We start from the raw sequence: 13,422 nt of genomic DNA, 5'->3' as shown, positions 1-13,422 counted from the left end.
ACTTATTGTCTGGTGTATTTAAACTTCATGCTTTCCAGGACAGCATTTGTCTTATTAGCTGGTTGTACAATGCTTGTGCCATGGCATATTACTTTTAGACAGAGCCCCTAAACACTTCCAAACAGCTGCTAAGTTTACCTAAGGATACAAGGGTATGCTGGCAACAGACAGAACCTGATTTATTCCACTTGCTTTCTGTGCAAGCCAGATTCCAAAGGGAAGCAGCATAGCTGTCTTAAGCCATTAGCATTGCAGAGAGTGAAATTTCATGAAGTACAGCAACTTGCTCACACTCACATGGCTTCCAGCCTGATTTACAGTTTGGTCCACGGGCAGAGTGGAGAGTGGGGGTGTGTGTATGTATGGCTTCATCTGCACAAGCTCAGCAGTTGTGCCAAAAGATAGGCTGAAGATAAGTTCATGCCTTTCATTTCAGGCTTATTAGTTTGTAGTCTTCAAAAAAGAAACAAAAAATGCCATTAATAAAAATAGCAATCCTTCTGGCCTAATAAACAGAGCTCATGCACACTGATAGCATTATATTGACAACAATGCACTCCATATGCTCATGAAGGTTACAGGGCACATTTCCGTGTAAACAGTCAAGACAGTGAACTTCAAATATTTGGAAGAAATGTTTATTTAACAACTGAATACATGCTAAAAGAAATAATTTACAGCAGCAGTTTCATTACACTTTCTCTCCAGTTTTCTAGTTCCCATCTGAATTGAAGTGATAAATACAGAAGTAGTATTATTTACTACCCAGTGAAGAATGCGTTTAAAGAATAAGCGCATGACTCAGACACTGATATAGCAAATAAACCACCTTATCACCTGTGTGGCAAAATCTTTCATTTTAGTATTTCGCTGAACACACCGAAATGGAGTACCTCTAGATAACAGTACTTTACACTGTACCTCCTTACCTAGTCAAAAATATTTACATCTCTTTTGACTAATGTGTAGGTAGCAAAAACTGAACTATTAAACACATACCATTGATATTCACTAAATAATACATAAAAAGGAACAGTAAATGCGCATTCACATGCATTTAATTTAATTTTTTTTTTTTTACATAGTGACTTTATTGGGTCATGAAGATTTAACTTTGTTTTGCAAAGATGCACATTTTCTCAGTTTGACGTTATAGTTTAACATAACCATGTAGCTTTTAGGAGCCATCGAACAAATTCCCATTTCAGTGTTCTGTGCAAGTGCAAAGTGTAGATGAGCAAGAATAAGATTCAATATATTTTTGTTCCTTGCAGATGGATATCTTAAAAGAAAATAGATCTTTCTGATTATAAACAAAATCCTTTATTTCTCTCCAGCTTAAACACAACTTTTTACTTGCTTTTTCTAAAGTCTGTCACTAGAGGTTTGGAGGGTTTTATTGGCCATTTACAGAAATACCATTTTAATCTTTATTTTCAAATTTTATGTTGCTTTAAATAATAATGACATAAATAGGGGTATGACTCTTACTGAAGCTGCAGGGTATCTTTCTATGTAGGAATTCATTAGGGCCTATGCTCTCTGAAAAAAAGTTCAATTGACATCAGTATTAAATGTTGGTATAACTTGACCATAATATGAACCTAAAAATAAAAAATTTCCACTGTTGGCTTGATCTTTTGCCCTCTTCTTTATATAAACAAATACAAAGACTTAAGCAATACTACTCATGCCAGTGAGGATTGGATTGAAGTTTGTAAAATATGATCATATCAATTGTTCAATGAGACTGCCAGGTCATGGTAAAAACATTGGAACTTCTGTAATTTTCTTCCCACAGATTATCTTTCTCAGTATAGAAAAACATATCTTAGAATACTGACTTAATTGAATATGTTTCCTCTTCAAGTATTGTGAAAGAGGTTGATTTTGGTTTGATTTTTTCGTAGCAAGTTGCTATAGAACCAGTTGCTATGAGCATGGTAGAGAAAAAAAAAAAGTTATATAGAAATTTCATGAATCTGTAAAAAAGGAAAGAAAGTGATTTTGGGTCTATTGAAATCAATCTGTATTTTCACCACTGAATTCTCTGAGGTTCATTTTAAAACTGTTTTCTTTTGTAAGAAAGAGGATTGTAGTAACTAGATGGCACACTATAGCCCTTCATAAAAGGCTAAAGAATATTCTGTGATTAAATAATTCATTTGACAACAGTGCTCAGAAATTAACCATAATCTGAGCTGAAAAATTAATACTTCTGTACAGAAAAGTACATAGTTGAACATATGTTTTAATTCATCCATATTCAGCACATCATGAAATAATGGGAATTTAACAGCATACTAAAGTTCACAAGAGTCAGGTTAAACATGAGAGAGATTTAAAATTGCTTTAAAAAGAAATTCCCAAGTGCTTTCTTAAATCATGGCCCTACAGCCTTGTCCTAGCCCATTAGATGATTTTTTTCCTAAAGAATTAAATGACAAAAAAATCTTGCAAAGTTCATCCCCTCCAAATGATTCAAAGGGGACTGAAGTAACTTGGCTGTTGCTGAAAATCCAATTGCTATGGAGGCAAGAAGACAAGGCTTCACTAGGCAGAAGGATACTTGAATTAGTGAGTGGCAAGGAGATTGGGGCACATTGTGAGAGAAGCTGTCACAGCAGTTGTGTTATATCATATCTGATAAGGCTGATTGACAGTGTAGCAATAAATTGATAAATTAAATACCACAGGGTGAGTAACAACAAAACCGGTCAGTCATCAGTGCAGACACACTTATATAAAAGCTCCTTTAGCAAACTAAGGATTTTGTTCTAGTAATTTTCCCCACAATGACATTACTTGAAATTATGTCATTTACAGACTCTACCAAGGTAAAATATGGGAGGCTGGAGAAAGATGATCTCAAAAGAACTGGACACCATAGAACTGGGGACCAAAGGCACATCTGTGCTGAGGTGAATAAATCCACTACTTATAACCCTAAACTGACACTCGTGATGCAAGTACATTGTCTGTTTTACCCCGTTGCTCTCCTGTATAGAGAATAAGACAGAAGTGCAGGACCAAATTATCTGTCAGTATAAACTAGTCTCAGGCTGAACTTCACCAATTTACTGCTTCAGCAGATTTCACCCACAGATAAAACTGTCCCTCAGATCTTAAAATGGGGAGCTAGCTTTGGGGTTCTTATTTACATGGCCTAGTGCTGATTCTTTGCATTTTGGTAATCTGGCCTACAGAAAGAATGGAGCACTGAGAGTCAGTAGCGTGGACAAATCTCTACCACAGAGCTGGGAACACAACTCCTTAAACTGAATGTGAGCTTTGCTCATGGATATATGACAGTCTGTGAGCATCAGTATTTAAATATTAGCATTCACAAATACGAACCAAGAAAGCAAGAGTGTAATTAGCAGAGGGTATTTTAATACTATTTGTTTTTTTAATTAAAAAAAAATATACAACTGAAAATCAATGCTCTCCTCTTCATTGGTTCAATCTATAGCAAGGTATTATACAAGTTGAATAAATTCAAATACCATACTTAGAAAAACAGAATGCAGAATACTTCCATGCTATACAGTGACTTTCATGTTAAAATAGCTTAGTTTTAAAATTGCTTTGAAGTTACATGTCATATAGATTACTGACAGGGGAGGAGGTTAACTGCAGTGTGACCAGCTCCCCTGGAAGTTGTTCCAAACAAAAGAGTAAAGCAGCTTGTAATTGGAAGTTGTCTTTTTTTTCCTCTAAACCAATAATTAGAAAGTACAATATTTCTAAGACAAAAAGTCTAATCTATTTTAGAAAGGAGCTAATGTTTGCTGCATATTTTTTCATGGTACATTTAAATTATACTTTTAATAAAATACATCTTTAGATCAAAGCTGAAAGAAGTCATCAGTAGTAGGTCAGTGTACTCCACATTTTTTTTTCTTCCAGATGATGGATGGCTTATGTTGTTCAGATTTCCACAATCAATCTCATTCAGTATTGTTTTTCCTCTTCTAGCACATATAAACAGGAGAACTGGTAGACAAAACAAGAACAAAATCCTTGTGTCCAATCACGTGTTTAGACGTTCATCAGCTTAATGAGTTCATGCAGTTTTATATAAGTCTAGAAATGGTAGTGCTGATGATGAAAGGTGGGGCTTGTTTTTCTTTTCTGTAAGATGACAGCATGAAATACAGCATTTTGTATATATCTCTGTCAAAAGAGAAAGCAAAACTTGCCTGCTGAATACTTGCAGAAGTTTTTGAGCAGTAAGCTAGGTCCAGGTGAGTTATCATCCTTGAAACTCCGGTCTTTCTGGTCTTAGAATCAGAGCAGAGAGGAAGGACTTGCTAGGAAAGTTAGAAATGGATTCTATTTAAACCTAGTGGAAACTGTTTGAATTTTCCACTCTTGTAAACATCCACATAATGCCATGAAAAAGTTCATGAATATTGCATTTTTTTCCAGTTATCTGTCTATACAAGTTTCTACTTGGATGAGGTTCCTAGAGGTAATGTAGCTCAGACACTCCGTGGTGCCCTCTCAAATTCATGGGTCCTCCTGTTTCTACCTTTTTTATTCTCTTGTAGGTGCTTCCACTTATTTGTGTTCACCTGCGCATTGGCAGGCCTTTGCCGGCGTTGTTTGCGGTCTCTTTTCCAAACCTGCTCGCAGAACTCATCCATTGTGTTGAGATTAGGGTGGTTGATCAGCTGCATGAAGTCTCTGTACCAGATCTTCTGGCTGGGGGTCATGCTGTTGGTGGCATCCTTGGTCTTGGAGGCATCGCCATCCTCTTCTTTGTGGAGCAGCTCTTCCAGGTGGTCATTGTCGATCACTTCAAGGGTCACCTTGAGCAAGGTTTGCATGAAGCCGTGCTCCACAGCATGACAAAAGTAAACACCAGAGTCTCTCCGGTGAAGACTTCGTAGCAATAAGCCCTGTTCTGTCCGGATCATGTGATCACCCACTTTTATCTGTATTGGGAAAAAGTGGTAATTTCAAGAGTTATTTTTCAGATATACGCCGCAATATCCTCTAACCATGCTACTTCTTTATTACTGCTTTTAAGTGGTAAAACTTGGCCAAGAATTCCCAAACACACAAATGGAAAACCCTTTGCCAGTTATCTGTAATCATGAAAGGCTCAAATATTCTGGAAAAACTGATTTAATGCCAAGAGTTTGGGGAATCAGGAATTTACTCCTTGGTAACTACTATTGCTGAACAAAGATCTGTTTCAGCTCTGACAAATGGAGCTTCTGGAAAGATTACAGAAGATCTGAGCTTGTAATCAACAAAGTCAAGATGGATTCATTTGGCTGTATGACTGAGGTCACATTCACCATCATCCTTTAGTCAAACCTAGATCCATTTGTGGAAAGGGTTTTTTTCTTATTATTATTCTTTATTACCAAAGCCCTTATGCATAGAAGTGGGTTCTGCATAAGCGGAAAATTTACAAACAAGCAATTAAGGATTAAATCTCAAAATTTTAATATACAAAAACCAGCTGTTTAAAACAGTGTTTTTTTCTGAATTAATTCATATCTAGAATGCAACTTCATTCTTTGAATACACATTGCTGCAGACAGAAAGGGCACAAACCTGTTTTCTGTTCTCTCACCAAGAATAAATTCATAATAAGTTACTACTTAGGCAAACAAACCAAAAGTCTTTAAAGTAGCCAACATAACTATTCAGAACATGCTTTAAATATATGCATGTACACATAAAAATACTTCAATGCAAGAAACAAGTTTTTGTTTCCTAGCTCGACCTCCCTACCTACCAGAATAGATTATTCTCTTAATAGATGTGTGACCTGGCTTGATATGACTTGAAAACTTGGGTGGTTAATAACGTAAGAATGCTGGTGACAAGAGAAGGAGAAAAATAAAGTATCAGCTTAGTGTAATGTAAACAGGGAAACTCAGTGTTTTTTGCCTCTATGAATACTGCTTTTGATGAAAAAAAAGTACAAGTTTTCATACTCCTGTGTCCATTACAGTTCTCGGTTCTTCATTCTGACTCTGTCTTATCTGTAGTAAAGTCTCAAAACATGCAGCACATGGGATACTCCTGCCAGACCATGCTTCAGACAAACTGTATGGTTGGGTGAATGCAGTTAAGCTTTTTCTCAAAGGCAATTTTAAGGCCTTCGTGATATTTAAATTCATATAGTCTTTGTGTGATGTTTCAGGTCACACTTAGATAGCATGCTAGCCTTTTCTGTTTCTGGGAGCTCTGATGCAAACCAGTGTGTTTTGCAGGGAGTATTAGCAAGGAGAGGATATGAATGTTTTCTGCTGCAACAATCTGTAAAACCTATTAGGGAGCTCATAGGACTTATGGTAATAAGAGTGAGGATATGCTGAAGAACAATGGGAATTATAATATTCCAGAGAAATTCTGCTAAACTAGAGTTATTCTGGAAACTACTCAGATTGAAGTCTATCCTCATAGAGAAAATCAGCTGCATCTCTTTATTTTTCTTCTACTGTACCTCTTCTTTGCGATCATCATTTTGCTTCTGGAATTGCCAGTATACTACAGCACGCTGAGATTTTGGACTGCACTCAAGGAAAGTGCTGCTGTTCTCTACTCCATAGATAATCTTTTCCTCCAGGGTCTGACCACTTGGGTTATCTGTAAAGCATGAAATAAAAAAGGAAAAAAAATAAATTACCAGGAAACTAACTCTTAATTGCTAAGTAAGTTATTTTTTATTTAGTATTTGGGCTCCCTTAAAACATTTAAAGATAAAACCTTTAAAAAAAAATTCCCCATATCAGTATACCATTTAAAAAATCTCCATCAATACCTCTATCTTTGAAAGAACCCACGGTTTTTTGGTTTACTGGTTTTTTTCCATTGTATTTTAAATCCTAACAGCTGTTAACATCTCAATATGTGAAGTTAATGAATTTAATTGTGAAATTTTGTGTAAGCCTCATTATTATTCATCAAGGAAAACATCTAGGACATGACAAGAATTTTTAATAGCAAACTGTATGCAGTGAGAAGACTCAGGGTGTAGTTGCAGAATGTTTGCAATGATGCCTCCTGGGCTCTACGGTCATTATACTTTAGAGCAAAGTAATAAAACATGAGGCTATTTAAAAGTAGAATAATGTGTTTAGATTATATGGCACTGCAGTTTGCTAAGGCTGTTAATGACCAGGAATAATGTTTTTGAGGAAACGGTCTTCAATTAATCATTTCCTCTCATACTGATATAATTTATGGAAATGCAATGAGGTTAATAAACCAGACATTGTGGGAGGGGGAAAAGAAAGTTAAATAAATTACTTCCTTTTGTAACAACAATGTTTCAAGATATTCATCAACTTGCTGGAAATATCACATAGCTATAGGACTTATATGGTATTTGATTCTTCTCCTATACCACAGAGGCTTTAAGGCATCATGTTTCAACTCTCCACCTTAGCTCTTTCACATGTTGTTATGGACTTAAGTGGCAACAGAACAATAGTCCTGGAGAGTAGATGAGGAGGAAGGAGTTGGCAGGATATTTAACACTGTCTTGATCTCATGGGGTCTCCTGACTCCTTGCCACAATTTGCCTTTCTTTCCATTTTCCACTTTTGATCTTTACCACTGGAAATCTTTAAGGAACTAGTTTTTATATGTTTCAACAGAAAAATTATGTCTATTTTAAAACCCTGTCAGAGAAATATTTTGTCCAGTTTTGTTGGCCCCCAGCTGTGCCTTTCTCATACTGGCAATGCTGTTTAGCAAACACAGGCTGCTTGTTAGATGACTGTGACAAAAGTAAAAATAAAAGTGAGCTCCTGGCTTAGGCTTACACTGATACAGAATCCTGTGCCTTTCAATAATGACTTTTAGCCTGGAGAGAGGGTGGCAGAAGGGATGTGGAAGAGAATAAGGATTGGTACTTGCCTAGTTCTCAGAAAACATCAAAAGGCCTATTAACACTAAACAAATAGGAAATGGGTTTACTTGTCTTCTCCTACTGGATTGTGGACCTTTTAAGCGAATGAGTGGGGTGTTCTATTAAAAACCAAGTGGAACAGCTTTTATAACATCTCTCAGAAACCACATTCCTATGAAGAAATGTCAGCACAGCTCTGGGTTAGGAAGATAGGGAGCAATGGAGGAATGAATTAGAAAGGGAGCAAGAGAAGGGTAAGACAGCTGGAGCAGAATGCAGCTAAAGTCGTAAGGTCTGAGATGGAGCACACCTAGGATGCTCTTAGTATCTAAGAAGCTAGTCTTAAGTTTTTTTAGAAACTGTGAACTCTGACACCATTTCAAACTTTTGTTTTCTTGGATCTGGTCTATGACATTCTAGTGTGTTAGAGAGCATCACGGAAAGTGGGTGAAGTCCTCTTCAAATTTCTTCACAGCTGCAGGAAGTAAAATATGGGTGACAGACATGCAATGAGAGAGGAAGCATTTTAGAGATCCTTCAATCTCTATTTCCATGATGTGAAGGAGCAGAAGGCAGGTCCAGAAATGTCTATAAAGTTCATGCAATATTGAGCACGTGGTGTGCAAGAAACTAAGCAGTGATGGAATAATCACAGGATCAGAGTGAAGCTTTGGGACTGAGAAACTGAAGAGGCTGTAAGGAAGAATGAAAGTCTAAGAAGTTCAGAAAAGCAGCTGGAGGAATTAGAAAACTATAGAAGTCATGAAGTTGATAATGAAATTCAGCCTAAAATCCTGTCTGAGAGCAGTAATTCCCAAAATGAACCCAACAGCAGTATCAGTTTACTACCCTGATAAATAGCCTTTAAGTACATAATTTCTGACATAACTGAAGAAGTATGAAAGGCTAAGTACTTATACCAAGATTGCTTTGAAGATGAATGAATCTCACAATACAGTTTAATTCAGAGTGATTCTTTGAACTTTCCTTGGGATAAATCATCTAAAAAAAAGGTGCCCCTTCTTTAACAAATTCTTCTTTAAAAAAACCCCAAACTTGATTATTTCTTGATGGCACTAGTATAGTACAATTACACAAATATTGTCCTTTAGATGCCACAAAGGTGACCGTGCTTTTAAATTTATACATTAATGTCTGCCCAAACAGCTGTGCAGTGAAGGATCCTCAGCTCCCTCTAATGTTGCTGTGTAGTGATTTTTTACTCACACATTTGCACCAAAGAGCAACTGAAAAATCTAGGTAAACTAATCCAAAATATTATTCCTTTAGACTGATTGCAATTTTGGTTTCTGCAATGTCTTTAAAAGTGACATGTACATTAAAAGATTGCTCTTTTTCATGTTTTTGTTGGTTCACATGGAGAATCAACTGGCACTTCCTGCAAATGAATGTGTAGACAAGTAGTAAATGACTGCTGGAGTTTTGTTTTGGCTATATTCTTCATCTATTGTCCAGGGAACTACTAGTCACAAACAAGGAAAAAACTCAGGGTAAGTTGGCATAGGAAGTTTGTAAGCCATGCAGTCATCTGTACTACATATGATCATGTGCAAATAGCAAGTAAATATAGGAAAATGTAGCAGATTTACAACTGAAGTGATTAAAAGAAAATTTCTCTCAAGACCAATCAAAACCATTCATTATTTTGACAGTCCATTCTTCAAGTCTAAGATCCAGAACTGCATTCCCTCAGTACTTTTTGTAACTTACTGATTCATCTAATGCTGTCTTCTTTTCCCCATTTACTGATTTATTCAGTATCTTGTTTCATACTTGCTCTGATCATTTTGGCAAAGCTGTATTAAAGCTCCTTGTGATCAGGTCTACCATGTCATAGCTTTGTCCAGAAGTTGAGTTCTCATGATTATTGTAATGAAAAAACTGCATTTCTGGATTACTGCAAAACTGGATTACTGTCTTCACTTTGGACAGAACACATCTTTTTCAGACAAATATCCTTACCAAGTATGGGAAGATATAAAAAAACCTTAGTGTTTTGAAATGCTTTTTTTCAGCTATGAAAATAAAGAACGGACCTACAGTTATGTAAAGCACAGCTAGCAAAGGTTAGAGAATATTAAAATGAACAGACATGTGATAGCCCAATTGATAGTTTTGCTCATGAGTAAAATTTCCAGATAGTAAAAATATAAAGCTAAGAAATACTTCTGCTGATATTAAAATCACTGTTTGGTGCCTGGTGAAATTTTCCTACTGGGGAACTGAAAATGTAATCTCAGCCTCAATATAAGGATGGTCTTATCTGCACTGTTTAAGTATTACTTGCAATGGGAAATGGGAAATTTTTGAGCTTTCTACTAGTGACCATTGACTAGTTCAAATCTAAATTAGTTGTGAATTTATTAATTCTCAAAATGTGACAACTACATACTAATTACAATCTGTTCATGCACTTTTAAAACCCCTTTTTCCCCTCTGAGTAACTTGGTCTGAGTCTGACACTCAGAAGTAAAAAGAAAAGCTATAGTAATGCTAGCTGTGAGTTTCAAATGATTGAAAGGAAGACAGAGAAAACTATTAGTGAAACATATTGGTAGTGAATTGTAGGTGACACGAGAGTTCAATTTTGGACTATTTATCACCTTTGCTATTACGTGGACTGGAAGGACATGAGGGTTTTGAGATGTCTCCATTTTCAGTCACCTCCTTATTTTTCATAGTGGCTTAACCCTGAGATTAGCTCAGTTGGTTAGAGCATGGTGCTAATAACACCAAGGTTGAGGGGTTTAGGATCCCTGTCTGGGCCAGTCAGTTAAGAGCTGGAATTGATGATCCTTGTGGGTCCCTTTGAACTCAGAATATTTTGTGTGAAAAGTTCCTGTAGATGTGCCACGATCATGAGGAATCGCTTTTTTCCAGCAGAGGGAAGTGTTGCCTAAGTATTCCTTTCACTTACAGCAAAATGGACATTTTTAATTTTCTGAGTGAAGGTCTTACGAAAAGTTTGGCAACAAATTAGTAACTGTGAGAAGTTTGTCAGTCAAACAAGTTAAAAAAGGAATCTGATCAATACACTGTGAAAATGAAACAGCTGACAAAAAAGCAAATCAAAATATGTCTAAGAAAACCCATGCTGAAAGCACATGGGGCATGTCTGTTGCAAGGAACATCCTGATCTTCAGAGCTTTTAGTGTGACTCCTACAAAAAAGGTCACTCCATATTTTACCAATATAGTTACAAACACGCTTGGTTATCATCTTATGCAAACTGTGTAAAACAGAATGCATATATTTCTTCATGTCAGGAAGGAAATGCAGATCTTTTCTGATATAATATGCCTAATGTGATGGTATGGTATTATGCAGGAGGAGAAGCAGGAAAATTAAAATGCTTAAACGGTTTATCTGAGGAAAACAAAAAAACAAAAACAAAAAAACCAACCAAACCCAAATAGACTTCAGTGCCTGATCCAGGCCATTGTAAGCTATCTAATTTGGGATAATGATCTATTATATTCATCTTTTGCAGATGTTCGAGACAATTTCACGAGCAAATAATTCACGTTTCCTACTCTGTTCATGCACAGTCTCTAAATTACATACAAATTAGCTGCCCTTCAGTTGAGCCCACAACTCACCGTGATGCTGCAGGTCTGAGCAGTGGGTCAGTGGGTCCCCATTGCGGATGTCTTGTCGCCTGGTGCGCCTGCAAAGATCACATTTGAAATCTGTCAGTGCCCTTCTCAGTGCTCAACAGCAACGAATGGAACATATCTATAATTGCAGAGGTCACAAGTGCACCTAAACAACGCTAGGAAGGAAATCGTATTGTTACTACTATATGCTGTGCATTGTGATTTTGTAGAATCAGGCTTTACTCTTACAGGTGAAGTCTTCAGAAACTGGTAAATACATACCTCTTCCACTAAGATACTAATTAATATTTAATGCTAATTATTAGTATTAAATAAATAACAAATAAAATTAACTATGACGTTTACTTTAACTGCGTGGAAAATACTGTTCACAGATAAATTCATTACTTGATTCAGATACAGGGACTGTTGAAGGATTAAAATACATACTGTAGAGTTTGACATGCATCAAAAGTACACATTTGAGCAAGTTCAGAATACTTTGAGTATTGCAGCATCTGTTAGATAGGTGAAATGTTAGATTGGGTGGCTTTGAAAGAATGCTGAAGTGCTGTATTTTCCACAAAATCTAAATTAAAAAGCATAGAACATTTCAGCCACCATGGGTTTTACCAGAACATTTCTGATAAAACCTTTTACAAAACTGTTGCAAATGGTTTTGTCTTTAGAATAAACAAAATAAAAACATGAAAAGGAAGATTTTAAAACCTCATTTATTCTGTCTTTTGTAGCTTGAGTCTGAATTCTACCTTTGATTACATGTCCTTTTAACATAGTATATTCTTCTCCCAGTTTGAATGCTACTGGCTCTTTTGAAAAACACATTGATCTGTGCTTAAAAAGTGTTGTATTCCATAGAAGGCAGCTCTTTAATACAGTTTTGTTTTGCATGTGTTGTTCTCTCTTTGTCTGCTCCTAGTTTTATTTAAATAGCTGTGACACAAAATTCAACTCAGCCAGAGAAAAGCGTTTCATATGAAAAAGAAAGAAAAAAAGAACAAGGCAAACAAAGATGTGTTTCAAGTGTGAGCACTTTACTTTAGGAATCGGAGAAAGCCTGAGGGCTTGCAAAAATTAGAGGAGAACAAAGAGGATTAGGCTGCTGAACAATGCTGCGATTTCAGATTATGGTATCCAGCAACGGATATGCAAAAGTCAAGTAGCCTTGTAAAAAGCCCTGTTGGTCACTCCCTTGTGACAACAGCCCACATTTTTAAAAGCCATTGTTCTGCAGCACAGACCATCTCTCTCCTCTCCACCAGCCCCATTTGCAGGCTCTCACTAACAGCCCAGCATCAGCACATACCAACAGTTCTCACAGAGGCACAACTGCACAGCTGACTCCTCTTGCCTGAAGGTTTCTAACCATATTTTTTTCCACTGAAATCTACTGAAAGGTTAAACCTGAAGTTAGTCATGTGAAGTACAACAAAAGCTTTCTTTCTTAAAAAAAAAAAAAAGGCATGTGAGCATTTTTATGTATTATTCTGAATAAAAACTTATTTTAAATTATGAATTAGGACATCTTAGCACACTTTAGTAGGAAGGAATCTTCTGTTGATTGATATAGGATTTAAAAAAATGTACAAATCATAATTTCCAATATCTTCATATTACTCATTACCAATGAAAAAACCACACCCAAGAATTTTGCTACCCCTTCCTATATTTTGAAACAGTATGTTTATAGGATAGAATTTGTAGAAAAGAAGTCTGTGGAAAGACTCATATTACTGTCAATGGAGTTTGAATGAAATGTTTAGTTGGAATCTCAGGAAAATGCCATACATATCACCATTGTATCAACACGATGATTTATGAAATATGAACCAGAGCACATCTGCACAGGGTAAAGCGAAGTGGTCACACTACAGGAGCTCTGGACTGGCATTTAGACTTGTAAGT

At 36.3% G+C, this 13,422-nt stretch overlaps 1 protein-coding gene across 2 annotated transcripts in view; it reads right to left on the bottom strand.

The window, feature by feature from the left end:
• Positions 1-622: 622 nt before the first annotated feature.
• The window catches only part of SEMA3A (semaphorin 3A), a 245,201-nt gene continuing 232,401 nt past the window's right edge, over positions 623-13,422 (bottom strand). For both annotated transcript variants that reach the window (XM_085083330.1, XM_085083339.1), the window contains 3 exons: positions 11,500-11,567; positions 6,470-6,612; positions 623-4,940 (listed from right to left, as the gene is read on the bottom strand). In XM_085083330.1, coding sequence (XP_084939456.1) covers positions 4,485-4,940; positions 6,470-6,612; positions 11,500-11,567 — 667 coding nt within the window. In that variant the 3' untranslated portion in view covers positions 623-4,484. The remainder of the gene's footprint in view (positions 4,941-6,469; positions 6,613-11,499; positions 11,568-13,422) is intronic.

Source organism: Lichenostomus cassidix, chromosome 1Aa (assembly GCF_008360975.1).
Source record: "Lichenostomus cassidix isolate B80296 chromosome 1Aa, HeHo_3.0, whole genome shotgun sequence".
Taxonomy (NCBI): domain Eukaryota; kingdom Metazoa; phylum Chordata; class Aves; order Passeriformes; family Meliphagidae; genus Lichenostomus; species Lichenostomus cassidix.
Note: the sequence above shows the minus strand (reverse complement) of the source record. Positions and strands in the feature narration are given on the sequence as shown.